Genomic DNA, 27,812 nt, shown 5'->3' on the forward strand with positions numbered 1-27,812 from the left:
CGATTGATTGGATCTACCGGTAGATTACTGAATTTATTGTGTGACTGTACACAGTCATCAACTAAAGTCTGAGCTGTTCTGCTATGCCATCTACACATTGATTTCCCAGACATGAAGCAAAAATATTTATCCAGAGCAGAACCCCTTGATTCCCTTTGCAAAGACACACTAATCCAGGATTAGACGTTCTCGGTATCCAAATGCAAGTTTTGGTCATAGAGGCAGGATGTTTGGACAGAGACCTTTTTCAGGATGAGAGGGAGATGACAGTGGTCGGGGGTCTGTTGCTCTTGGTTTTGGCTGCTGGAAATGGTGTTCCCATTCTGGCTGCACATAAACTGATCACCAGCGTGGCTCATAAGAACTGAAACTGCCTCTCCCCACTGCACTAGAATCCACAGTAGAGCTACGACATGGAAGATATGGTGTCAAAACGATTCATGACATCTATGCAAATTATAAAATTATACGGGACACTGATATGTCGATAGCTGTACACAAAGTTGTTTTACCGTAGAGATGTTATGGAAACAGTAGTCTCTGGAACGCTATCGAAATATAACTCCAACAATTTTGTTAAAGGACTATAAAATGTTGAATAAATGCAATGTGCTGATGCATTGCATGAATAAAATATAACGGTTTAATATACACTGTAGTGTTGAGGTCATCACAAAAAAAAAAAAAAAACTAGAGCACATTAAATGTTAATATGAACCCCATAAGTCTCATCTGGAGGTTGAACACTGTCGACTGAGCATAATGAGTGCCGCAGATGTGCGACAAGAAGCAGAATAATATAGGCCCATCTACATTCAAATAAGTGTCAAGGTATCTCAACTCAACTTAATTTATTTAACGCTTTCAAAACAGCTACAGCTGCTGAATGTACTGTACATTTCCACAGAGATCATGAAGTGTGGAGAATTGAAATGGAATACAATAGGTACAATATGTCATTGTGCATTATGAAACAACCCAACCATCCTATAACCATGGAACAAGTGAAATGCAGTTTTGCCCTGTGAAGAGCACAAAAATAATAATAAGAAAATGTTCTTCTGGAACTGTCTCAAACATACATAATACAATAATTTAAAATAAACCATCGTCCTTTTCTGAATCGTGAATGATGCAATTTTCAAACCGGCCATTAAGTTAAACTGAATGCATAACCTCCAACTAGGTGAACTCTAGCAGAGATCTGCTCACTGAACAAGTCATGGCTGAAGACTTCAGTACACTTTCTTATACATCAAATGATAGTTATACATGTACATAATAATAAAACTGTAATAAGAAGAAAAGATTAATGCTGTGTTTACCAATGCAATTGTTGATGAGCTGGGGGCAAGTGGCAGAGGCAAAGGTTTGTTGCAACAGGACACAGACTCTGTCCCGAATGGTGACCGGCAGGGACTGTGCTGTTGAGCCCCCGGAGGTCCCCAACAACTTGAGCCAAACATAGAGGACCGATGCCTTCACCCCTTCATCCGGATATAGCAAAACCGAGCACAGGCGCTCAAGTAAGGGCACTGGAGGACAAAGGTGAGAGTAACCATGTTGGGCTAGACGACGCACGCGCAAATAGCCAAAGAAACAGTATGGATGCAACCATGGAGAAATATTGTATTCTGTCATACAAATTGTGTGCAAACACATAACACTGAAAAAAAAAAAAACGCTACGCTGGTGAGTAGGCCTGTAGGTATTTGTGTGTGTGTGTGTGTGTGTGTGTGTAGGGGAAAAAAAGCCCTTGGCAACAAAATGCTACTATTAAGTTTCAGTCTAGCAGTGACCAAAAATGAAAGAAAAACCCCCCGCCAAATGCTGCCATTAAGACGAGTGCAGCAGCTACAGAGAAGAGTGGAACAAAATGAAAGGTGGGAGAGAGACTAAACCGAGATGAGAGCATTAATCACATGCTCATTACTCGTCGCCGCGATGAGAAAGTGTGTCACTGATTTGGAAAGGGACTGTGATAAGGAGAAGGTTGCAAAAGAAAGATAGCTAGAGGCAGCTGTAAGTGAGGTAGGGACAAGTGTCCAGATCATATGAATGAAGAAGGAAAGAAAGACGGGCAGATGCCACACAGCCAGTTGCTTGGGGGGGGATCATCCTTTAAAACGAATAAGGTTTAGTTAGTTTCAAGCACCATTGACAACATAACTTCGAACATCTTACCAGTGAAACAGAGGCTTTCTTATTAAGAAAGCAATTTAACGATGAGCCATTTCCCTGATTGAGAGGAACGTACATTGCTAACAGCCGGCTAAAAGCCTGAACTCAAATTAGACTTCAAATCAGCAAGGATGTCAGAGGTAGAATCAACCAGATAAAAACTGTTTTATACATCCATCAAGGTCAGGTAATACCACATAAATCATAGCAGTATTGCAGAGAGAGCAGCTGCAAGAAGGAAAGACTGTACAGAAGGATAAACGGATTACATAAACAGAGGTGCTAAAGTGAGACAAGTAAAGGATGGACGCAACACACTGTTAATGTCCTGTTGCCGTTGGCCAAGAGATGCTGTATTTCAATGCACGGTTTCAACAACAATCCCATACATAGATCCAAGATGGTTGTCGGACCGATTAATCCAAAGGGTCTACCAGTTTTGGATCACACTTCTGAAAGAACAAATTTGTTCAAAGTACATTTTTAAATGATCATCTCTACAACATTCCCAGAAAATCACAATGTGTCATCACTAGTGAGCTATTTTTAGAACAGGCCCGCGGGCTACTCATGTCATCCTTGGAAGCTACCCTGATCTCCACGTTGGTTAGAAAGGGGGTTTGCCTTTAATTCTCAATTTGTAAGCAATTTTCTAGGACACAGTCAATATATTAAAAAAAAAAATTGGACTGGCAAAAATGGAGAAAGATATGAAGTAACTTGGTTAGGTGGAAAGGCAGACGGCAAGAGCGATCGTGTGACATATACTCGGTTCATGTTGTCAGTGCGGGGCTGATGTCGTTAGTCATAACAACCCCATGGAGAAGTGTTGAGTGACAGGCCACAGACAGACATACAGTCAATAGAGGTAGCCTGCATCTTGCATCAGCATCAGGCGCCTCACTACTATTTGCCTCCATGTGGAGCTTGTAAAACTCACAAAGATGCTCATTGGGGTGAACAAATTGTACAGAAAAAAACACAGGAGTGGCTATCATAAGACTGAGAGAATCTTTTTTTTTTTTTTTTAAATGATGCCTCTGAGAGGTGCATTTGCATTCTTGTTATACCTGTGGGGTGTCATAAACAAATATTGCATTGACTTGCAGCTGAACTACTGGTTGGATTGCACACTGTTTTCAGGTGATAGAACAGACATGGGTTTGGCAATGCATTGCATATGAGGGTGACACAGCATCTCAGTGCAGCTGGAGCGTAATTGAAAAGGTCAGTTCGAGAAACTGAATTGAGTGAGGTCAGGGAAAAAGATACAGTGTGAGACGTAGTGTATTGGGTAGAGCAACACATGGTCAAGTTTCCCAAAAAAGAGGACACAGTCATAAATAAATTGGTTGAAACGGGCATCGGACTGAAACGATATTTAATGCAGAGAGGAATGTCATTTCAAATAAATAATTAAAATTTTTGGTTGAAGTCTCCTTCCCTCTATTCTAGAAAAAAATATCTATTATTTACAGTTGTAAACATCGTTCTCTAGTCCTATGACTGTTAATTGATATAGGACAGTGTTAAACCATGTGCGCTCTTATTTGAAAAACAAACAAAAAAAAAACATGCAGATTCAGGTTTTGTTTTCAATGTACAGTGGCGGAGTAAAGGTCTTTATGCCCATCAATCGCAGACGAATTTGTTTTATGCCCCTTCATCAACCATCATCGACGGGGTGAGGGGTTTGGAATGTCCCCACCCGGTCGGGTCTGACTTTTGTACGCCCCGCTTGGACTGCTTTTGGCAACAGCCTCTCACAATATCCGCACACTGATTTATTCTCGTCCTCTTTCATCTCTTTGTGGCAAGCCACTTCTTCCTTCACAATCTAATTCAAAACTAAATAATTCAGTTCACGAAGCTGTATATCAGGGCTGTCAAACTCATCTTTGTCGTGCGTCTTATTGTAATCGAAGTTTCCCTTGGGGGGCCGTTGTGACTGTGAGACCATAAACGTGTTTAATCACCTCCTTACACTATTACATACAGACAATGTAAAACAAAAACAAATCGATGCATCAGAAGTCAAGATTAATTGTTTGTTCAACTACTATTTATTGTAATTACGTAACAAGAAAATGCTTGCAATGTGTCACCGTTTTTCTTTTTTACAAATGACTGTTTGAAATCCTGGTGCAGACTTTAACAAGTATCATGGAAGTTGACGTGCTTAATTTGTTTTTGCGGGCAACCTAAAATGATGTGGCTTGCCAGATCTGGCACCTGTTAAAGCCTCAAAATCCGATATCGAGTTGCAGTTGTTCTGTTGTCGTGCGACGGAAGTGCTAAAAAGCTTGGTGGGCAAGGTGTGTAGGGCAATTTTTTCGCAATGGCCCACTGCACCCCTGCCCCCAATCTAAAGGATTTTGAATACAATGAAACGGTGTGAATGTTCATGTATGAGGGAAAGTGGAGGTCAGTTGATCGGCGCGTGGGAGGGCAAACAACAAGACGCATTTGTTACAACTGTTTTCAAGTGTACAGCTTACGATCTTATGCGAGTCTTGCTCGGGCCTCACCGTATTGAGTCACCAGGATGAAGGCAACGCTGGGAACGGTTTCCACCAAACTCCCTAAGAAGTTGAACGTTGGCAAGAAACTCTTCACGTTGAGCTGGTCAATCACCTAGAGCAGTAATAAAAACTATAAAACCATATTCACACAGCAAAAGATAGACATCAATATAATTCTTGAGGCGGGTAGAGTAATCAAATTAATGCCAAAGTTTTGAATAACATAATTTATCAATGTATCACAAAATGATCCTGCCTCATTTTCCAGCGGCATACATTCTGTACACTTTTATTCATGCACACTTCCAATGAGGTGAATTGTGTTCTGTATTTCTGCCATCGATTTTACTATTTTGCACTTGCAGGGTGGGCTGCTGCTATTTTTACCACGATTACCTCCCCCAAAGGTTACACAACAGCAGCAAGGGGAGACATGCGCGTTGTTCTGTTTACTAAACAACTGTAGGAGGATGTGTTGTTGGCTGCAAAGGTGATGATACATGTTTTAGTGTACAGTACATGTGTACATAAGGAGATTTTACCCTCTCTAGGTGGCTTTCTTACCTGTCTGTTTATTTGATCCAAAACGTAGTGCAATGGCAGCTCACTCTGGAGCTCCACCAGGAACAGAACCAGAACTGAACATGACATACAAACATTTATTTTAATGTTCGGAGCGATTTTATCATATATACTGTAGTTGAGTGTTGAAGTTATATGCCCCTTATTTTCCACTATTTGTCATTGTAGTAAACTACATTTTCAATGACTCCTGCATGCAACCAAACTGAAAGCAATTTGAACAGCTGTGTCAATGTTAAGCAGTCATTTACCCCCCCCCCCCACCAAATGAATCTGTTCAAAATTAGCCTATGAATATTTATTACTTTTATTTGTCCTTTATGGTCATAAATGGAATATGAAACTCTTATGCTGGTATGACTAATGAACATAATGTTCATGTGACGTATTGATTGATTGATCATATCAGTCATGATGAGCTGAAACACTGCTCTGTATACCGCCCACAATTTTCTCACCTAACAAGTTTTTGAGTGATGTAGATGCTTAATTTTATCTTCTTTTTCTCACATATCCCAAGTTTCAATTGAAGTCTAGCATTACATCAAAGTTTCCCCTCAGGCATACTTAGACAGCAGCTATAAAATCATTCTGTCATTTGGATTCAAACTTCTAGTTCTGCATTAAAAACTCTCAGTTCACTGGGGGGTCAACATGAAGGAAATATCAGCACACAGCAGGCTAACTTGATTGTTCGAATAAAAAGACATAACTGGCACAGGGCAGTGGAGGAATATTGCTCATGCACTTCTATGCTGTTACGATTCGAGTTGCAAGTTATGCAAGTTGCATAACGGCGTAATTTGTGCATCGGTAACGTAGGAATGCTTATCCACATTTGCTCTTTACCTTGATCGACTTTCTCCAGAGTGGCTGGGTCCACCATAGTGTGAAGCATCCCTGTGGATAGAGCAATAATGATAGGCTGATTTGCTCAATAAGCTTGTCTTCTGATGTGTCGTGTACAACATTGCATAGAAAGAGATTTGGAGAAAAGTCAGTGTTGGAGGACTGGATGCAGTTTTTTCCCCCTATCCAAATCAGTATTGTTGGATGCCCACCTCTGTGCAGTGATGATTCTTACCCATTAGAGAATCTATAAAACGAATGGAGACTCGGTGGTCTTGTTGGAGCAACTGTCTCAAAGTCCCAGGAGAACACTTTAGCAACCCAATGATAGCGGACAAAGCATAAGCCTTCCTGACTGACTGAAAAACAGAGAACAATGAATGGAAAAGTCACACATCAAAATGTGGTTGCCATTAATCACTACCAATAGAAGTATTTATAGACAAGTAGGCAAAATAATTGGAACCCTTTTGACAGAAAAACCCACAAGGCCACTGTAATAATTTGGAACTGGCAACATTAACAGTAACATGTTAATAAATGTAAAACAAACAATATTCAGGCATTGTTTTTTCAGAATTATTATTTTTAAAAAACTAATATACCATTAGCGCAATGTGACAAGTGTCCACCGTCTTTGTGGAAATTTCGCAGATGAAATGAAAAGGTTGAGGAGATACACAAAAAAAAAATATCAAAATTTACTCACTGAAATCTCATCGGTTTCCAGCATTTCAATGACACAAGCCACGCAGAGAAGCAGCCCGCCTTCCTCAGCAGGCCCCAGGCGCCCACTCCATCTTGGGTCGTGCCTGAAGTGAATCTTGTCATATATAATCTCCTTGTTTGCCATTTTGGAGCTATGTCGTTCTAAATCACGCACACAAAAACAACACGAAACATTATCTATAAAATAATTGTGAGAGTTGCAAACAAATGTTAAACTAATTAGCTGCAATGAATCCAATGGAGCTAATTCTAGATAACAACTACATGGTTATAAGAAAATAAGCGTTATTAAGCGATGTTTTTTCTGTTCTGACTATGCTCCTAAAACACTTTACTCTTGACAATATTTAAAATATTTAATTACAATACCGTTCAGTAACAGCAGCAACAATCCCTGTGTAATAATGCTAATGATCGTTCGTTGCGTTCTAGCTAACAGCTCGAACGCAAAGGCCCCTTATTTTTGAATGGAAACTTTATTGATACCAACAGTGACAAAAGCTGTTTGTACATGTCAATACCAATTGATTTTTTAAGCCAATTATATATAGATCTATCACTCTAACAAAGAAAGATAGTGGCAATTGTTTAAGAGATCGAGGAAAAAAAGAAGTACATTAGCTAGCTTAAAGAGTCAGACTTTAAATGCTAGCGAGAGCCCCAAATCACGTTGGACTTCTCTGCAACGTTTAATTCACATGCACTGGTAAATACTGTACTGGAAATCTCACTAATGTGTAATAAACCCCCCAACTCCCCCACCCAATATAAAAAGGTGGGAACATTTATATTTCTTTCTTTGTGCTTGAACAGAGTTGATCCATCAGCCTGAGGCTGGCAGCCAAACACGCAAACAAATATGCAAGCAATTGGCTTTACTCTTGTGTCACCGTGCTTAATGTCAGCCACTTCCTGTTGTGCAACACCAGACGTCTTTCATCTCGTTCCAGTCACCTCAAGTATATATTTTGTCACGTAATCATTCTGCACGTTATTTGATGCAGTGTTTCCACCGACGTTTGTATCATCGTTTAACTCACTTTAGTCTTAGAAATGTGTTTTTAAGAATAATTATTGATATGGATCTGATAAAATGATGAATAAAACAATAATTACATAATCTTACACAAGTTTGACACAGTACTTCTTGCAGCTGACATTACGTGAGCCGGAGGAGGGCCAGCCAGCCCATCCAGTAGGAGGGTATAGGGGTGTGCTCTGACCACCGAGATGCATTGTGGTGCATCTCAGCCACAGAGATTTCTGAGTTCACATCAATGGATTATATCTGATCAAAAGATGGTTATTTCTCAAAAAGTATCAGGGTGAAGCAACTATTTGGAACCTAAATGATGTGAAGGTAAGCATGACAAAATCTTGTGCAAATTTGATTTCGACTTGTTACCTTTTATTTCTTTCATTGCTAACTGTCCCGTTTAGATTAAACTGGAGGTGATGCTCGTCTAATGATCATTTTTATCTTGTATTCTAGTTGCAAACACTTAATTTCAACTCAACAACTGTCATAGGAATTCCGTTATACCGATAGTTCAAGAAAACCATATTTCTCATTTTCTTACTTTTGAAGGGGTGCTGAAACCACATGAATGTAATTGCTGCAGGTCTCACGATATGCCAACAGTCACACTTTGGGACTTACTTGCCTGGATTTTGATTCATTGCTTGGTTTCACATACGGTCCAGTAAAGAAACACAATGCAAAACATACTACTTGTGTTTTGTGTAAACAGGAGCAGAGCGAATGACATTCAATATGAAACATCAGCAGGTTACATCTCTTCTTTTTAGAACTGTCAGACATCATTCGTTTGTCTTCATTTACAAAAATATTTGACAGAAATCGCAATTGTCCTGTTTACACTGCATGAAAACATTTGGATATAAGAGCAAAACAATCAGCATCGAGCTGAAGAAAACCATCACTAGGATCTGGCCCGTGACGAAAGCTGAGCTGCACTGTATTTGTTTGCAAACTAGGCGCGTGTTTGATCGTGAGCTAATTTCGATTCTCATTTCATTTAGGTGAAAGTTTTATGTCATTAACGTCCTCATTTTTCATTCATTCATTCAAGTTTACATTCCCACAGAAAGCTACATAAAATAATGCATATATATTGCTGTGGGATTCTAAAGATGAAAACAAAAGTCAAACATTTCTGAACTCAACCTCCGTATTGCAGTTTTGACAGTCTATGCAACATATACGCGCCCCAACTGAGACGGAAAAAAAAAAATACACAGCCTGTCACCAGACGCGACAGAATTTCAAATGCAAAACCACAAAGGCCTTATGAAGTGTATTTGTCATGAGTCATTGCTGCTACTTTCCAAGCACGCATTACTACACAATTAATGTCAGCGCTACACTCCGAAGCATAATTTGCGTACAGCCTTTTCTTTTCCCAAATGATTTGCCTTCACTTATCTGTAATGCCTCAAGGCTAATCGCCTTCTCCCACTTGCCCTGTCAGCACTTTAAAGCTGATGTAAGGCATAATAAACAAACTCTGATAATTATACCAATAACAGTGGTTGTTATTATCACCCTTTGCTGTCACATGCCCACATCCTGGCAGGCGCAGGTACTGTCTGTTATGTATCCCTGACAGAATTGGCATCGTGGGGGGAAAAAAACTTCCTATTTGGTCCTCGGATTGCACACCGATGTATTGAGTTGACACAAGGACAGCAGACTAAGACTAAAACACACTCAGACTAATTTCGGGAAATAGTGACAAAACAGCGACTTTTCAGTCTCAATTGCGGAACGTGACAATCACTCCAAATTACAATTTGAAAAGGAACATAGAAAACGGACAATGCTGTTAGGTTGAGAAAGGAAAGAAAAGGAAAGTTCAGACGGTAACAAAGCGAACGCATTATTGGCTGGGAAATATGAGGAAGGAAGATCACAGCCAATCGGAGTACCGGTATGTGTGTTAAATGAAAGGGAGATGAGTGGAATGGTGAGGTTGAAATGTAAAGTGAAGAAGAGGTGGAGAAGGTGCGGGAATTCAAGTACCTGGGATCAACTGTTCGAATTAATGATGGGTGTGGAAAAGAGGTGAAGAACGAAGCACAGGCGGGATGGAGTGGGTGAGAAGCGCTCGGTCTGTGACTGAAGAGCACCAGCTAAAATGAAAGAAAATCTTTATAGGACAGTAGTGAGAGCAGCCTTGAAAATACAAAGACTGTCTTTGGGAGCGAGGGCTATGGACAGTGTCAGGAATGATCTCGTCAGATGGACGACACAGACAGAAGGGTTTGAAAACAAAGCTCAAGAGGCCAGAGTGAGATGGATTAGCGCAGAGGAGCTATGCTATGTGCAGAGCTGCTGTGCTGATCTCTGCGTCTGCCTGATCGATGTGCCGTTGAGCAAAATGATGCTTTCTCGGGCCAATTTTGTCTTGTCTGGAGGAAATTGAGTACTGCCTGCCTGGCACTGGATTTCTTGAATATGTTGTTTGGTCCCAGTGGCCCTTGGAACGTTGTACATCCCACCACGCTGCCTTGGGCCCCTGGTGCCTTCTCTAAAGCGGATCGTCTCAAACTTAGGTTTTAAATTGGCCTGGCAAACTGGTGCTGTTGTTCGATCCATCATTTTTCATTTTAGGGAGCTAGCCAGGAAAACGTTTCTCCTTTCTCAACAGCAATTACAAAAAGTAATCCATGCCTTTGTTACATGTGGGCTGGATTACTGTAATGCACTTCATTTGGGAAATTTCATTCTCCCGCTCCTGTGCTACATTTTCGACAAACCCCCCTTGCTGTCCATTTTTAAAACGCATCATAAAACACATTTTTATTCTTCGGGTTTTGGACTCGGCACTGTTTTAGTGTTTTGTGATGTTTCCGTTTTTTTTTATGTTTTCAATTTATTTTTTGAACTGTCTTTGTTATTGTATGACCAATATTTACTCCATTGAGAGCACTTTGTATGCGGCAATGGTTGTTTTAAAGCACCCGATGAATAAAGTTGAGATTTGCAGAGGAGGGAGAGTTGAAATGAGGATGTTTAAGGATGTTGGTAATTAGGACTGCCCTTGTAGTGATGAATTACTATTCTTATTTTCACAATATTGGAAGCCCAAGTAGGTGAACCTGAAAAAAATAGACTGTAGCTCTAACTGGGGTTAAGCGTGGCAATGAGCACAGTGTCAACATTTTAAAAAAATGTTTATCCATTCACACATGAGCGTGCCTACTCACTCTCTAAGTTGGTTAAAAATTATTTGTTGATTGATGAATCTGTCCAAGGCTGACTCGATATTTTCATTTGTATTCTCCTCTTTTTTTTTCGCACCCCTTTATGCACTTGATGTTTATCTTTCCTGGCATTTTTAAAATTCTCTCCAAGATTCCTTTTCTCGCTTGTGCTCACTTGTTCATCCTGTCTCCCCCTTCGGTTCTCTATGCTTGGGGGTTCTAACAATGCTTAATTATGAACTAAAAAAAAATTATCTTTCACACCACCATCTTCAGTCTTGCCATTTGTGTCTCCCACTTCCCTTTCTGCTTAGTCTCCTCTCTCTTCCTGCTTTGTCATGTCTGTATCCCCGAGGAACCCGCCGCATCGCCGGCGCTCTTTGGGTCCCGTCTCACCCAAGCGGCTCTATAGAAACCTATCAGTCAGGCTAAGGGGAGGAGAGTCATCTGTCGGCGGGGAAGCAGACACACCCAAGCACCTTGGAAAATCTGCAGATGCTGTAAGGGGTGATCGTTGTATGTTATGGCGATGCCAACCGCCTACTCACAGCATCTTCTTGTTACCCCATTAGTACAAGACCTTGTGGGATGCGGTGGAGAATGAAGACACGTTGGCTGTACAAAGTCTGCTGTCCCGAATCCACAATAACTGTAGAGGGGGAGGTGGAGGAGGAGGAGGAGGAAGAGGCGGAGGAGGAACCCTGTGGGAGAGAGGAGAAAAGAAAGAGAGAGACTGGGTGAAAGACCGGGAGAGGGGGGTGAACAGAGTGAGCGAACAGGGTCTCGTCCCCCTGGATGTGGCTGCCCTCACCCACAATTCACCCCTGCTTCATGTGCTAGTCAAAGCTGGAGCTAAGCACAACCCGATTTGTAAGTACATGGTTGGAAACAGTCATGCCGTGTTTAGAAGCAGCAATATAATTGCTTAACAGGGAATAAACCAACAACCTAGTGACCACTTGCACAATTAAATCCAAACCCAAATTAAAAACGAGCAAAAGGGCTGCAAACGAACACAGATAGAAGAAGCAGGGGCAGAGCGAGGCTAGACTGGAGGGAGATGAAGTTGACCGACATGCAGGTCATCAAAGCCAAATCTGACCGCATTTTTTTTTTCGCTCCTCGATTTCAAAGAAGAATTCGCCAATTGCTTTTGAATGCAAAACCTTGGCCAACAGGCTCTTAGGAAAGTAAGTGACACAAAAATAACTCATTGACTCGAAATCATTTGCCGACGGCTTGGTCCCCGCAGTTAAAATTTCTATCCCTGCTCCTGATTTCCCTTGGTAAGCTTCACTGAGAGGTACAATTCAATGCGTTCATACAAAGAATATTGAAAATGAAGCCTTGCTTTTTCCTTTTCGTATCGTATGACTGCTAGTATGCAGACCAGAAGAATGGGCAATTAAGCTTGATGATCTCGTGACGTTGGCGAAAGAAAGGGTGGATGAGAAGAAGCAGGAGTTACTGAAGAAGGCCGGGGCCGGCTCTCATGCACAGGCCGATGTCCACAGACAAATCAGACTCTGGAGCCTCAGGCTGCAACTTTACTGCCGGATGAAGGAGAATTTCCACCACACAGGTCACTCAACGGTCTGCTGCGGACATTCGGCATTTTAATACGACTCATTTTGTCTGGTGTATGTTTGAAATGTTTGATCCAGAACTCCCAGGTCCTCCCTGTCAAGTATCCATTGTGGTGACCAGCACATCTTCTCTGTTTGTGGCAATCAAAGAGCTCGAAGGTGACCGCACGGGGCTCATCACCTGCTACAAGGGTAAGTAGTCAAGGAAGACATTTTACCGGGAATATCGTACAGATTGATACGTTGTTGCATCGTCGACGGGCGGTTGGCAACATTCTGGGATGTTAGCAAGTTGGAAACCTTCCATGGGAATGAACAGTCGTTGAATGTTTTGGTCAGAGAATGAATTTAAATGTTTTCAGACTACAGCGGGATAGGGAACGGAGAGCGAATACCTTTTTTTAAAATTTTTTTTAGAGTTGCTCCAACTGCACAAATATCACGGCCAATAGTACAGTCTCCTTACCCGAGGCACTGAAACTTCAAGTTCGATCCCTGTACAGGACAAAGAGAATAAATTGTCAGTGAGATTGTTTTGGCTTGACAGTGGAATGGAGCACCTCGGAGAGCTTCAAGCGCATCCTTGGCTCAGCCCAAGTTACTGAGACCAAGAATCCCTCCTGCAGTATCCGGGGACTCATCGCTGTAAGACATCAAGCAACTACACACACTCCCCCCTCCCCAAACACCACCCCGTGTATGCTATAATAACGCGCCCACGGTGTGTTTCTATCTCGTGGATTTCACTTATTGCTGGAGTGTTGTGCAATTCCCACGCAGCGGGCTGGACCCCAGAACAGATTGCATTTATCCCTTATCATCATCTGTGGCGTTAAACTCCTTTTGGATGCGATGAAATCACATCAAACAAAGACTTATCTCACCCAACTGTCCCACTTCAGCAAAATGAAATGACAATGAAAATGATTTCATTATCTTGAAAGTGAGCCTTCGTCCGGTGTAATAATTTAGCCTCTTCATATCCAGGGAGTGGATTACTTTGTCAGGGCGAGTGCTTACAATGTGAAAGGCTGGGGCCCGCCTCGGTGTTCTACCCCCGTCAGTGCTGCTCCCTCCGGTAAGTATATTCAACCTGGATCAACAAAGGCTCGTGTTCTTTTTCTGCTCTCGCTGTACGGTGACACCCGCCTTGATGTGACAGTGGTAATCAACTCATTGCGGGTAGATTCCTGAATTATTAAAAGGTGGAGGCTTAAAAGATGTCCCTGTGACTGTGGGCTTTGTGTCGCGGCTGCTGGGAGGTTGAATTAACATTCGTTGCTGGCAGTCACGTTCCCCTCGTGCTGAGAAATGATGCTAGACAATGATTATGACACAGTTCTGGCTCAAATGATCCAACGTGTTCAGACAAGATGGATGAAATTGTGAACAGTTCAAAACGGCCAAAAATTGCCAGGAAAAGCCCACCAGGCGATGTAATATATATTTGGGGTTCATTAGGAGCTCTTTAAATGGTAGGAGGTGTGAGTTTACTCTCGATGATACACGAGTTTAAATGTGATTGCTTAATCCTAAACACGGCCAAGAAACAAATATACGAAAAGGGCGTGCATTATCATTTTTACTTACCCTATCGAAAAGATCGTATCTACACATTTTTATGTTGACTGTCGATTATAACACTCGGTTCTGAATTTTCATTTCAAGGTTTCAGCGCGAAACATCACTATTACGTTCACAGTTACGGTGATGGTCGTCAATCGACAGCCAAGGCCTTGAGATTTCACTGAAAGCAAGGGCTTGGCAGAGTGAAGGAGTTTCCATCATTGCATAGCGCGTTTTGTTCCTTTACAGGTTGGAAAGAGTGCAGTGGTGTCAAGTCCCAAGACAGAAACCATGAATCCCTCGTGAGGAAGCTTCTGGAGGATGCTGGAGAGCCTCATAACAGAGTTTACTACAAAGGTAACCCAACACATCTTTGCTGGTACAATTGGGCTCCGCCTCTTCATCTTTTAGTCATAATCAAAGGCTCCGTGAGTGCACAAGTCTATCAAATGAAAAATAGTGACTGGTGCCAGTCATTCCCGCTCTGCTATTTAACAGAGATTCCGAAAGCCTCCAGCCCCAGCATGCGCCTGTCCATGGCTCGGGGCATCAAACAACTGTTCCAGTCTGCTACCAAGTTTGTTCGTCTCTTACAGAGGTAACCCTCCATCTCGCTCGCCTGTCTCAGTCTACCTTGCTGGCGGTTGTAGATTCATCGTGTTCGGGGACGGCTCCAGGAATTTTTTTTTCCCAGGACTTGATGATAAAGGGGGGCGGGGGGATATTATCATTATTATTATTATTATTATCTCTCTCCCTCTCTCATATATTAGGGGCGTGTACTTGGCAACCGTGTTCTACCACAAGGAAAACATCCTGGTGACGGCGGAAGATCAACTCCCACTGGTGGAGATCCCGTGCTGCTCAACCACTCTCACTCACAACTTTGTTTGGTTTGCCAAGGTGAGCTCCTGAGGAACACGTGGGTGAACATATAAGCACCCACGCTATTATGGCCACGTACACCATTTGAGATCTATTGCAAGAGCCATATAAAGCGGTCAGCCTTTGAAAGCATAACGAGACACTCAAGGTCCTTCCTCTACCAAGGTGACTAAAAATATCAATATAACTCATTTGCAGCTACTGCCTGAAAGAAAAATACAGTGTCTCCATAATTTCTGACTACATCAGTGTTTAATACTATATTATACCGCCCAACTCACGAGCTCTACGGGAACTGGCCGTGAGAGTTTTGTCATAACATTTTGACGACTCAACGAAACAAACCAACTCACAAAGGTCTCGCCTTGAAGCATATTAAAAATGTTCATCTTGGATTGCACTCTAAGAGAGGAAATAATTTGAACGGGTTTATTTTTGTTTTGAAAGTGCACTGGCGTCAAACCTCTGCGTTAAAGTGAGAGCTGCCGTTACATCGAGTAATCAATCAATGCAAATCACAACCACGACAATCGAGGTTCTCTTAAATTAACGCCTTGTTGTCAAGCAAAACTGATCATTATTCTTGTAAATGCAATTTTTTTTTTTACACAGCTGTTGTATTAAATCTCATTTAAATGGTGCAAGTAGTCATAATGTTGCGGTTGCAGTGGTTACACAGCTATTCGTTCTTATCAATTATTCCGCATATGTAGGTTATTTAACGGTGTGCACAAAAGTGCAATTTAGACTGGAATGCCGTCTATTTCCTGCAGTTGTCCTGCGCATGGGAGCAAGTGCCTTGGCTCCAGCAAGAACTCTCCTCTGCTCATTCATCTTCCTCATCCCTCCTACAGAATAGGCACAATATTTTAAAAGCCGTCTCCCAGCTGCAGGTAGGAAATTTAATTGCTAATGCTGTATAACAAGAAGAATTAAAATAGGTCAATTGCTTACGGGCAATTCTTTAATTAGCTTCTCACTTTTCTACCCGACGCTATTCCAAATCCCTTTTTTGTTTGTTGAATGAATCCCCACTACTAATATACAATATATTCATCCTCCTCTTTGCTTTGCTGCCAGTCTTCACTGGGGACAAAAGACCTTGGCCAAGTGTACTACGAACCGCTCAAAGACCGACAGGGCAACATTTTACTTGTGACATTAAAGGAGTTCCCAAATGCTAACAGGTGAGTGCTGACTCCGACCAGACAACCACAATACTTGGTCAGCAAAATGTTGAAACTACTCTTTGAAAGATTGCCACTTGCCTATGGTTTTTTATTTTGTCAGGGCCAAAATCTACTCAATTCTAGTTTGCTTTCCACAAAAATGAAATTTAAATTGTATTGTCATATCTATGACTCAGTTACACTCATCAGAGTGCGAATACATTTCATACATTGATGCTTTTTGTTTTCTCCGATTGAAGCCATCCTGAGCCTCCACTACAATGGATGCCTCTGACTCGCCTGGAGAAGAATCGTAGCAGAGCTCCTCTATTGCCTGAACCCACTGCTATGGATATGCTCTATGAACACCTAAGGGTGAGCCATTTTTGGCTTGAAAAGAAAAGGAAAGAAAAGGGGGGGGGAGACTATCAATACATATAGGTATTCACACTTAGGATATCCCAGGCAAAAAAAAAGTGCTTTTTTTAAATAACAAACCCCCCCCCCCAGCATTTTCATTTGATCCCATTTTGCAGGTGTATATAAATATTCTGACTTGTAGAGTTAAGCAACGTATTTCTAACACAAAATAATTTGCGAGACCAAATTGAAGGATTTTTTTTCATTTAAAAAAAAAACAACTAAATTTAAACAACCCACCTCATGGCCCCAGCGCGAGAACATGTCTATGCTGTGGTCATATTTATGAAAGAAATACAGAATCTGCCTGTGCCTGGATCAAACCCACCAAAATCACGTGACACCGCCTGCACCACAACTTAGACCTGGTATCACCTGGTCTCAAGCCTAGTCTATTTTCTGTCACCGACTTGTCAGGTGGGCCGGGGGCGTGTAATAGAAAATGCCCTTGGTCCAAATTAAACTTGCTCTGGCATGAAAATGAAGATGCACCACTTTTTACACCAAGCTCCTGCCTATGAAAAAAAGGCCCTCAGAATGAAAGTGATGAACGCATAATGCTGCACCTCTTGAGCTGGGGGATAGGAACAGTGCCTTGCTCAAGGACACTCAACAATAGCCAACAAGCAGACTTGCATCTCTTCAACACCTAGCACTTTGGTTCACAGTGGTACCGAAACTGTGCCCGTCCGGCTGCTGGCTTACAGATGAGCTAAAGCGGTCTAACCACCGACGTGAGGCAATCAAACATCACATGCAATAAGCACCACTTGAACTCACCAACAATTTATGAACTTTGTTCCTAGGAGAAGCTGGACTATCACAGGCACAGCACTCAGGGGGCCAAATCGGGTCTGTATGTCGGCATCCTGAAACTATGGAGCTCAGTGGAACAAATCAGAGTTCTGGTGCCTCAAAGGTTGCCCAATTTGCTGTGCCACACGAGGGTCAGACACAATGCCCACGTCACCAGGTGACACTCATTAAATTACAATTATGACTTGAACTAAATTGATTGATACCTACTACCTTATATAATTATATGTATAATTTGTTCGTAGAGTGCCACTGAGTTTGTGCGAGTCGTTATTTGCTAACTCTTTCGTCTTTTCAAACTGCGTTGTCATAGAGAAGAGTGGGCGTGGCTCCAGAGCAATGTTTATGAAACAACCAGTCACGGTGTTCAGAACCTAATCGGCAACAAGGAGGACAACTTGGTGGAAAATAGCAGCCTGATGGAGTTCATCAGGGCCTTGAGAGCAGCGGTCTCACATCTCCTGACAAAGCTCAACATCCCCCTCTACAGGGTAAACGCAGATTGACTTTTTGCCACTTGACTTGATGCATCCATCCAAGCAGCCTCCACTTGACCACTTACTTAACCCCGTCCTGCCTCGCTCAGTTTACACATGCCAAGAGTACAATGAACTGGTTAACGGACAAAGTGCACATATAGAGGGACAACCATTTTCACGTATGTGGACTAGTCTTCAATTCCTCTGGTGTCCGCAAGCATGCTGCCGGTGCTTGCGATTTACAGCATGTACAGTGATTTTACATAACAGGATGGCTGTGATGTGTCCTTGACAGGCCTACCAGTATGGCGTATACACCAGAGAGCTGCTGCAGTTAGGAGACAAAGTGTCCATGCTGCTGCTTCTCCCTCCAAGTGAAGACTTTAGCTCCAGCTACTGGCCACTGTTGGGAACCAAAGAGGGCGGCCTGACCATGCCCCTGCAGATCTTTGAGCTGGGTGAGTTAAAAAGACACCTAAACAGTTCCTGAATTTTCTCTTGTGATTTTCAAACCGAGTAGAAAATGCCTAACGGGGTTACAACAAAAGTGCCTCTGTTGGAATGTACTCGACTGTATTAACGTCATTCATGGAGGAAATTATTCATACCGAGGCTGCTCTTTGTCAGTCATTTGAATTTCCTTTCAATCGTCTTTGTAACCAGTACACTTTTGGACATATGAGCGGGACTTTGCGTCCCAGTACTGCCGGGCCTGGGTGAGGCTGGATCTGGACACTCACCTGGCTCAGCAGGCTCTGCGGGAGGCGCTGGACGCCAGAGAAGTGGAAGTGGCACGCGAGCGTCTCAACCACGTCACCGACCTGTCCCATGCAAGTTTATTTATTGATTTATTTATTATGTGGAAAATATACTCACATAAACGAGATATTGCATCGCAAGGGGTTTCGTCCCCAATCATTTTCAATCAGAACAATCCTCACCATTTCTTGCATTTCTCGATCAGCGTCTGGATGCGGTGTGGCGAGATGCCCGATGGATTATGGACTGTCTGCAGTGCGTTCGGTCCAAGCAGTGGGTGGGAGCGGTGCCTCTTGGGTTGGTCATGGGCGGAGACCCGCCGCCATGCCCCGATCCTGAGGAAGAGAACGAAAGATTGACGGCCAGACTGACGTGGCCCTTTCGGCGGCAGTCAAAGAGGGCCGCCGCAGGTAAAAAATGCGGACGTGCGGATTGCGCTCTTCAAATGTCAACCCAAGATGTGCTTTGCCATTTTGTATAGACTGCATATTTGATACAGTCCTTGCAATGGACTTGTGCAGTGGTCAAAACGCTGTGGCTAATTGATTTGTGATCAAAAATTGCTGTCGTATAGCATTTTGAGATAATAGCACTTGGCGATACGAATTCCTTTGTATATGTTTCAGAGACTTTAGTCAGCATGGCTCCACCAAATGTTGTCACGGCCGAAGTGTCCTCTCCAGCAGGAAATTTGGCCGTCATGGAGGAGGCTGCACTGGTGTTAATGGAAGGCGTTGCAAAGGGAGGCTACCCGGTCGACATCAGTGTCCAATCTATTGCGGATATGACAAGCATCGGCCAATCTGAATTGGGATGTGCGAGCACTTTATTTGAATCTGGACTAGAGCCTGCTCCTGTTGGACCCTTGGAAGCAGGCTTCGCAGCGATGGACGCACCTGAGCCCTTCGGTGAGACGGAGCTTTTCCCCTCCAGCATTTCTGAGGTCATCCGCCCAATGGAGATGGCAGAGTTGGTGGATATTTTGCCCACACTGAGTCTTATTGAAGAGGAGACCCCGAGTAGTCCCTCTGCGCCGTCGGTGATGGATATGATTCAAAGCTTTGGACTGGGGATGGCTGAGAAGGGCAGCTGTTTCCACTCGGGGAACTCGCGCTTGATGGATGGAGCCATATGTGGGACTGAGACAATCCTGTGTCCAAACAAAAGCAAGAGCGTGAATGACACAAACTCTCACCATACTATTCTATTTGAACAAGAGGTGCCCAGCTCACACACCACGGTGCGTGACACAGACGGTGCCCCGGAAGGTAACGTATCTCTGCAGGATCCCGGTAGGGAACTGCATTTTCCAGTCAGGAACCAGGCCGAATGGGACAGACCATTTAACAGTTCCTCCAGATAAAAAGACTTTCATAATTTATGCAGCTGCAGGTCGGCTGATTTGTCACAGCAACGTTTTGGATCTAGCTGCACATATTAACCGGAGTCGTTTCATAATGGGTCGGTGTTAGTCCAGAAAACCTCTTCTGGAGTTTATAGTTATGTTGCCTTGAGCGCTCCCTGGATTGCCCAACAAATAATTTCCGCTGATTGTCCCATTTTGATGATTCTACTAAAATCAAAACTCCGAACAAATCCAGAATGCAAAAGTTCTCTTTCTTGACACCTAAAATGTGTTGATGCAACATTTTTACTGTCAAATTATGACATTAAAAAAAGCAAGTATTCTATCTTCTAAAGTGTGTCATGTACTTACTTATTTTGTATTTTAAAATGTAATTTAAGTTGATTTTTACTCGTATCAATAAGTGTACAGCATTGATTCTCAAAGTGCGGCGATTGACATCAGTACAATATATGTGCATTTGAACTTTCGGAGCTTTTTGAACATTGATTTCGGCACAATTTGTTTTTGATTTCTGCACAACACATTTTAATTGAATCGTTATTTAAGTACACTTTTTTTCTACTTCGGTATCAAGTGTATTGTTAATGTTGAAACTGTGGACAGTGGATGATCTTCACAGTAATTTTAGCATTTTAGGAATAAAACCTCTATCGTTTTTGGTCAACCCTCCCTTATTGTGTGCCTGAATTTTAATGTTGATCATTGGTGGTGGGAGAGCCAAATAATTTTGAGGTGGTACTGAAGTGTGGGAGGAAAAAAAAAACGTTGGCGAACCGCTGATGTAAAGTGTTTGATTGCCCCCGTGTGGCCATAATAAGTCACTACAGCCATGAAATCAAACTTGCATGCACTGCACCATAGTGAAGGAAAATCATTTCGACGTATTAGGTTCTTTTTGAATACCATTCTACTCTAACAAAGTAATCCAGTCTGCTTGTTAGGTAGCCCCCTCAACAGACCGGGACGGAGCATCTTCTCTGTCAGGATGTCAACATCTGAAAATGCTTGGTCATCTGGAGGTATGTCGCTTGCGAATTGCGTGATCGTATTGCAGCATTGTGCCAACGAAATGCCCCCCCCCCCCCAATACTCTCCAAACAACTCCTGATCTTAATGTTTCGTTATTCGATGATAGACCGAATATTGTAGTTTGTGCTACCGGCCACATTAGACGCCTGCACTCGAGATTTGTTCTATCAGAAGTGTTGCCCGTAAAAATGATGATGCAGTATACAATGATGGCACTTTAAAATCCGTATTACGCAAGCTTTGATACGTACTTCACACGTACGTCAAACTAAAAAACGAAAATGTCAAAAACCTGATCTGCTAGAATAAAAAAAAAGACGTTTTTTGAATCAGCATCAAAAATACGTTCCGGGACACACAAAGCAATCTCTGATTTAAAAAAAAATGCTGTTGACAAGTGTTAGATTTAACTGTAACATAGCCATTAATAAGCACTTCAACTGGGGCATTTGAAAGTGTTTATTAATGTGTTCAACACAATAATTGAAATGTTAATATGGGCAAAAATATACCATATTATTTGTAGCTCACTTGTCAGCCTTCAGTCTCTGTACAATGTAACTCAAATTACACTCTCAAATACTCAGTGTAATATGAAGAGATGGGGGGGGGGGGGGGGGGGTTCATTTTAACTCCTGTCCAATGGAATACTTTGCAGTATCGATGAACATGAAGGTTTAGTTATTCAGAGATTTTGAAAGGTATAATTTGGATTGTGCAAGTCTATCAGTGGCCATTGATAACAGGGAAAATATTCTACAGTATATTACAGTTTACCATGTTTTTGCTGCAGCTCGTGATGCATCACAGTCCACGTCGGAGGCCGAGCTGCGGCTCGCTCTTCTGGGAAAGACGGGATCGGGGAGGAGCTCCTCTGGCAACACCATCTTGGGCAGGCCGGCCTTCGGGGCGGACGTCTCCCCCTGCTCTGTCACTACACATTGCACGAAGGAGACTGGGACAGCAGGCGGAAGGTGCATCTCTGTGATTGACACGCCAGGCTTCTTTCACACACACTTGTCCACTCAGGAGGTCATAGGAGAAGTGGGACGGTGTGTAGCCCTGTCCACTCTTGGACCCCACGTATTCTTGGTGACCCTGCAACTTGGCAGGTTCACCCAGGAGGAGAGCGATGTCCTGCAGTGGATTAAGGCAACATTTGGACCTGAAGTCACCAGGTTTATACTGGTGCTGTTCACGTGGGGAGACCAGCTGCGAGGAAAACGTGTGGAAGAGTTTCTGGAGCAGAATGATGAGCTGTCTGCATTTGTCAGCAGCTGCAATGGAAGCTTTCATGTCTTTGACAATAGCCAGCGGAAGAATATGACTCCCTGCTCCCAACAAGTGGAGCAACTTCTGACAAAGATCAACAAGATTGTGGAAAGCAACGGAGGCGGTTGCTATAGCAACCACATGTTCAAGGAGGCCGAGAATGCCATCAGGAACACCCAGGAGAGGATTCTGGAAGAAAAGCGACAAAGGTGGCTACATGTTGAGGATAACGAAACAGAGGGCCAACAGCCGGAGCTGCAAAAGAGGCAGAGAGGGGAGGAGGAGGAGGCTGCCAGACGGAGGGCAGAGAGGCTCTTCTGGTGCGAGCTGTTGACTGCAATTGGAACAGGTGCAGCTGAAGGGGCTGGTTTCACCGAGACGGACAAAGGCAAAGGCAAAGCTTTGAAGAAAGTCAAAGTGGTGGAGAAGGCGGCGGCGGCTCTGGTCACCTCGCCATTCTCCATCAGTTCAGCTGCAAAAGTGGTTGGAGGTGCTGTGAGAGAAGGAAGTAAGGTGATCTACAAGCACCGGAAAACATTCCTACACTGACTGAATGGATTCCGGGCCTGGCTCTGCGGTCCACTAAAACGCATATCGAAATCAGTTCACACGATCACCGCGCCACACGCGGCGCCACACCATCACATCCACTTACATGTCGTTGATATCGTGCGCCGCACAAAAAGCACACATTTGCAATGCAAGTGTTCACGGATCAAGAAAAAAAGGCAATGATAATAAATGTGCAATTTAATTTAGAGCGGAAAACACATTTAAAGTTAAAAAAAATAAAATAAATCCCGACTACAGCTAAAATGACAGCTTACATTGGAATGAATTTCTATTTATATTACATGGTTATGTTTCATTTTTGGCTGATGTTCCTGAAAAAAATGGTGAGCCCCTTTTTACTCCTGTGACGAAACGCATCATCCTGAGAAAAAGTAAATGAGAGAAAAAAATACAACACATCAAGGACACATCCTTGGCACGAAGGGGGAAAGATACCGTATGAATAAAGGAGTGTCTAATAATTCCAAATGAAAGAAGGCACTTTGTGCTCCATGACTGGGTACACTTTTACATACAAAGTTATGTTTGTGTTCATGCAGAAATTTTTAGAACATTTCAAAGTGTAAGCACTCATGGAGGTTGTAGATAGACTATGGATCCGACAAATATTTGGGGGGGGGGGGGGTCTACAATTCATCGGCTCATAGTACATCAAGTGTAGGAAACTGCATTCGTTTGTCTTTGTGACATCAATTATGAAAGCGAATGGTGCTCATATAGTGATGGTAAAGGTGCCCAAATGTAGGCTGCATGTGAAAACATGCGATACATTGTCAGCATACAAAGACCGAAAAGAAGTACCAGCCAGGCAGGAATTACATTCGGAGTAAAGCACTTGTTTTGGTCAACGGAATGTCAGCTCATCAGTCCCCAGAGTTATAGTCGTACAGTCGAGGGGGTGGTCTGTGCGCTGCGACCGGTGACTAAACGGGCATCGGCAAGCTCATTTTTCCTCTCCCCCTGAGCACTGCAGAGAAAATACAAAACAAAGATGACCAAAAAAAAAAAGAACAATTCTCCACTCCTGCTTCACCATGTGAGGCTTCGGGCAAACTCGACACATTGTCACTTTGACTCAAAAAACGGCACCTGATTCGGAGGTGCAAGGAACTTCGAGGGTCGTTTTGTTTTCCGATAGCAAACATTAAGATGCCCTGATGTGGAACTTTCAAAGGTGAACTGAAGAGGAAGTCTCAAGGTCTGTGTTTCCAGGCAATATTTTAAAAGTAGGACTTACCCCCTTTTCTCAAGTGCCAGATGTGTAAAAAGGAATTAAATATAAAAACCTTGAAGCCCATTGATGAATTTTCAAGCGTGTTTAGTGGGTGACTTTTCCGAAATATTTGCTCAAATTCCTGGGTTGTAGTTCACGGTAATGTCGAGCGGCAATGCAGCAAGCTGTTTCTCAGTCTGCTTTTGTCTTTGGGCTCTGTGACGGCAAACTCGTTGAGCCTGTACCAATTACCGTTTTCTACACCGTGTACAATGACCGGGTGCAACGTCATCGTGCTTTAGGTCTGATTGAATCTGAGCGCCGTCACGCTTTTTTGATTTTTTTTTTTTTTTTTTTTTTTGCACACCAACTAACTGAGGTTCGGTGTCGGTAATTCATCCGTTATTATCCGAACGGCTTACCCTCACGAGCCCATCCCGACCGTCTCGGGGCAGTACACCCTGAACTGGTAGGCAGTCAATCGCAGGGCACAGAAAGACAAGCAACCCTTCGCGGTCACATATGCGCCTCGGGACAATTTACAAAGTGCCTCATTAACCCGCCATGCATGTTTTTGCAATGTGGGAGGAAACCGGAGTAGCCAAAGAAAAGACAAGCGAGGGTTTCAGCAAATTGGGTGATCCACGCCTGGGCACAAGCCGCCATTTTGAGTCAATTCTGAGTCAATTCTCACGTACGCGCTCATGATGTCTCTGATGGTGATTTTGTTGATACGCTTAACATTTCTTTGTATTTATTCGTGATTTGGGGCCAGTGTCTTTGTCCGTTGTATATGAATAACACTTCAAGGAGCAATGTCAAATTTACAGTGCACCTGTCATGCATTTGTAGTTTGGGCTCACCTTTTGTGACATAAAGGTAGAAAAAGTCACAGTAGAAAATGGTCTGGACGACACCCGCCACCACGGCGATATGGTCAAAGAAGTTCTCTGTGTGGTAGCGCCACAACCAGTTGGCGATATAAAGGGCTCGATACAGGCCAAGGAAGAACAAGTAGTGGGTGGTGATGGACTCGGCCTCGCCCGTCTTGGTGATCATGAAGAGCTGCGGCATGATGGCCACAGACTCCAAGAAGATCGAGAAGGTCCAAAGGACCTGGGTGCAAGAAAGAAGCACAAAAGTTGGAGTCGGAACTGAAACAAAACTTCACACCGTGCAGTCAAACGTTTGCTTACCTCCAATGGCGTGAAGGCATAGTTCTCCAGTAAGGAAAGGCCAATAACTGGTACCAACAGGAACTCCACACGGAACGAGTCATTCTCAGAGTCGTAAGTGCCCCTGTGGCGCATGTAGATCATGTACACGGTCGCGTAGGACAGCGCCAAAAACACCACCTGAGGCCAGTGTGGAACTTTGATTACAGATGACATCAAAGGATCACTTAGGAAGACTGAAATGTGTCAGCTGCTCGTCTTTTTCTCATTTTAATTTGATATAAGAATATCTGTAGGTTCTCCTGCTTGCTTTCACATTCAAAAAACAAACGTTGAGTTGATTGAAGACCCTAAATCGGGGGTCACCAACCTTTTTGAAAGTGAGAGCTGCTTCTTGGCTGCCGATTCATGCAAATGACTACCAGTTGGTGCACACTTATGAAATAACCAATTTGCTTGAATGACCTTTGCTATGTTATTTATTATTAATTCTAATCATCTACGTGAGCTAATAAATCTCACAATAATCATCGACTGATATTACAAGGAATGACGGCCATAAATAATATGTAACTGCTGGTCATCTGGCGTTCACATCACGTCCACACATCCTCACTCTTGCTTGCAAGTACAAGCATCGTCGCCCAGTTACCTTCATGACTGTGTTGTAAGGAGAAATGAATATGGTGAATAGGTCAAGGTATCTGGTGGTGAAGACAAGCGCAAACAGCACCTGAGACTTCCCAGAGATGCCTACAAACACAAAAACAACGAGAGCGGTTACAATATTATAATCTAAAATACACGTTAAGTTTGGTAGGATTTAGTGGGCATGCTGCAAACACGACTCACAAAAAGTTAGGGATGTGGATTGGGCTTTAAGGTGAAATTTCACAATGAACCGAAAATATACTGCAACCTTTACAGGCGACCTTTTTCGTAATGATTGAATATTTGTCCAGCTGTTGCACGATTCAGTACTTTTTGCGGAATTTTCTGTTCATTATGAGGTCTACGCCTTTGCCTCTTTGTGACGCTTCCAGTTTATCTCTGCTGGAGCCTGCTTCTTGGATAAATCAACTCGTCGGCGACCAGTAGCTTGCCGCTTGCTATGTAACAGTTTAGTTTTGTGTGGAGCGTAAGAGAGACATGACTTTCCTTCGTCTCCCCGTCAAATCATGTTCGCCTGCGTTTTAGGTTAATCAACACATTTCAGCCGAAAGATTATTGTGAGCCCAGCATCCATAGACAGCAATGTAATAAAGTGGGAGGGGAAGCACATCACAGCATGCTAACTGCCACGTAGGTTCCACTATTACAGACACACGATTCAAATTCCTCCGTTAAAACTTATGGATGATATCAGCGATATTCGTACATGTACTGTAAAAACACGACCTCACTTCAAATCAATATGTCACTTTTCAATGCTGTACAATATGCTAAAGCACAAACGTACAAAAAAATGCCAACCTACCTGCACATGATCTGGATCTATATATTTTTATTAAGAGAATAATGATGGCCAATAGATGCGACACATCACCAGCCAGGCGAAAGACGTTCATTTTGTGTTTCCTTTTCAGTTACAGTACACCTTGATTTAGTTGAATAACTGTGGCCACTGGGCCGACAAGTAAATGCAATTCGCGTTACGAGCTTATGAAAAAGGCTACAAAAAGATGCCTAGCGCTGATCGCTGTTCACCCAACCGTCGATGTGTGCCGATTCGTAAACAAAAACAAAACAAGCATCAGTTAGCATCTGCTCACAAGGCAGTTAGTTGTCTGGAACTAAAGTTTCTGCAAGACCAGGTGACGTGGCTGACAGCTAACGAAGCAAAACGCGAAATCCTTGTTAAGTTACATTCATGAAATAAAAGCGTTTCCGGTGCTGATTTCCAAAGTTAAAGGATATTGCGTCCACATAATACCGAACACGCCGTGTTTCGGTTGTTTGTCGTAACTGAACACGTACATTAATAAAATGGCAGTAGGCATCACAGTAGTAGAATCTTTTGTCTGAATGTGAACTGATTTCTCTGCTGTAATCCTCAACTTTGTCCACGTCATTTGAAGTGGTGATTGAATGTATCCAACGGAGGACCGAGAGGAGAGTGTTACCAACTGTACATTTTTTAAAATGAACCAGGTTAACCTGGTTTGAATACGAGGGGTATCTCATCCCTTCGGTATATTGAAGTTGCTGGGCTGAATGACATACCGATACACAAAATCATGACTGTGCAGCAATCGAGATTCAGTAGCTGTAGATAGAGAGATGGATGGATAGATAGAGTTATGAATGTTCTTGCTCTACATTAGTGAAGGACCCATTAAAAAAAAAAAAGATGAAGACAAATGTGCAGACAGGGGAATCAAACGTGCAAGACATAGGCCTACAGTGGACAA

At 42.9% G+C, this 27,812-nt stretch overlaps 4 protein-coding genes across 11 annotated transcripts in view; 2 read left to right on the forward strand and 2 right to left on the reverse strand.

Annotated features, from left to right (window-relative positions):
• The window catches only part of mei1 (meiotic double-stranded break formation protein 1), a 28,460-nt gene extending 16,711 nt beyond the window's left edge, over nucleotides 1-11,749 (reverse strand). For 7 of the 8 annotated variants that reach the window (XR_015103278.1, XR_015103279.1, XM_086133845.1 and 4 more), the window contains exons 1-8: nucleotides 9,907-11,245; nucleotides 6,844-7,004; nucleotides 6,370-6,493; nucleotides 6,135-6,185; nucleotides 5,268-5,341; nucleotides 4,710-4,815; nucleotides 1,326-1,535; nucleotides 243-406 (exon numbers count right to left, since the gene is read on the reverse strand). Coding sequence is in view for 6 of the 8 variants with exons in the window: in XM_086133845.1 (XP_085989971.1) it covers nucleotides 243-406; nucleotides 1,326-1,535; nucleotides 4,710-4,815; nucleotides 5,268-5,341; nucleotides 6,135-6,185; nucleotides 6,370-6,493; nucleotides 6,844-6,987 (873 nt within the window). In the remaining 2 variants the exon portion in view is untranslated. Of the gene's footprint in view, nucleotides 1-242; nucleotides 407-1,325; nucleotides 1,536-4,709; nucleotides 4,816-5,267; nucleotides 5,342-6,134; nucleotides 6,186-6,369; nucleotides 6,494-6,843; nucleotides 7,005-9,906; nucleotides 11,246-11,638 lie in introns of those variants that run through there. The other variant, XM_086133842.1, reaches the window with a different exon arrangement.
• Nucleotides 11,429-20,808, forward strand: LOC147192415 (ankyrin repeat and fibronectin type-III domain-containing protein 1). The gene is made up of 18 exons (XM_086133848.1): nucleotides 11,429-11,590; nucleotides 11,663-11,960; nucleotides 12,472-12,672; nucleotides 12,755-12,868; nucleotides 13,224-13,321; nucleotides 13,664-13,754; nucleotides 14,492-14,599; nucleotides 14,741-14,840; nucleotides 15,016-15,145; nucleotides 15,901-16,020; nucleotides 16,208-16,314; nucleotides 16,557-16,671; nucleotides 17,523-17,689; nucleotides 17,846-18,023; nucleotides 18,307-18,469; nucleotides 18,675-18,841; nucleotides 18,976-19,180; nucleotides 19,397-20,808. Exons 1-18 carry the CDS (start codon nucleotides 11,429-11,431, stop codon nucleotides 20,131-20,133), a joined length of 3,261 nt encoding a protein of 1,086 aa, XP_085989974.1. The 3' UTR covers nucleotides 20,134-20,808.
• Nucleotides 20,809-20,933: 125 nt separating this feature from the next.
• Nucleotides 20,934-22,989, forward strand: LOC147192416 (GTPase IMAP family member 7). The gene is made up of 2 exons (XM_086133852.1): nucleotides 20,934-21,158; nucleotides 21,962-22,989. Exons 1-2 carry the CDS (start codon nucleotides 21,125-21,127, stop codon nucleotides 22,987-22,989), a joined length of 1,062 nt encoding a protein of 353 aa, XP_085989978.1. The 5' UTR covers nucleotides 20,934-21,124.
• Nucleotides 22,990-23,172: 183 nt separating this feature from the next.
• Nucleotides 23,173-27,357, reverse strand: kdelr3 (KDEL endoplasmic reticulum protein retention receptor 3). Its single transcript, XM_086133853.1, has 5 exons — nucleotides 26,879-27,357; nucleotides 26,054-26,154; nucleotides 25,423-25,581; nucleotides 25,090-25,342; nucleotides 23,173-23,980 (listed from the first exon to the last, which is right to left on the reverse strand). Exons 1-5 carry the CDS (start codon nucleotides 26,967-26,969, stop codon nucleotides 23,937-23,939), a joined length of 648 nt encoding a protein of 215 aa, XP_085989979.1. The 5' UTR covers nucleotides 26,970-27,357; the 3' UTR covers nucleotides 23,173-23,936.
• Between the last annotated feature and the right edge of the window lie 455 nt (nucleotides 27,358-27,812).

The sequence above is a fragment of the Hippocampus guttulatus genome, chromosome 16 (genome assembly GCF_054856545.1).
Source record: "Hippocampus guttulatus isolate MCC_2025c chromosome 16, RoL_Hgut_1.0, whole genome shotgun sequence".
In the NCBI taxonomy this organism is placed as follows: Eukaryota; Metazoa; Chordata; class Actinopteri; order Syngnathiformes; family Syngnathidae; genus Hippocampus; species Hippocampus guttulatus.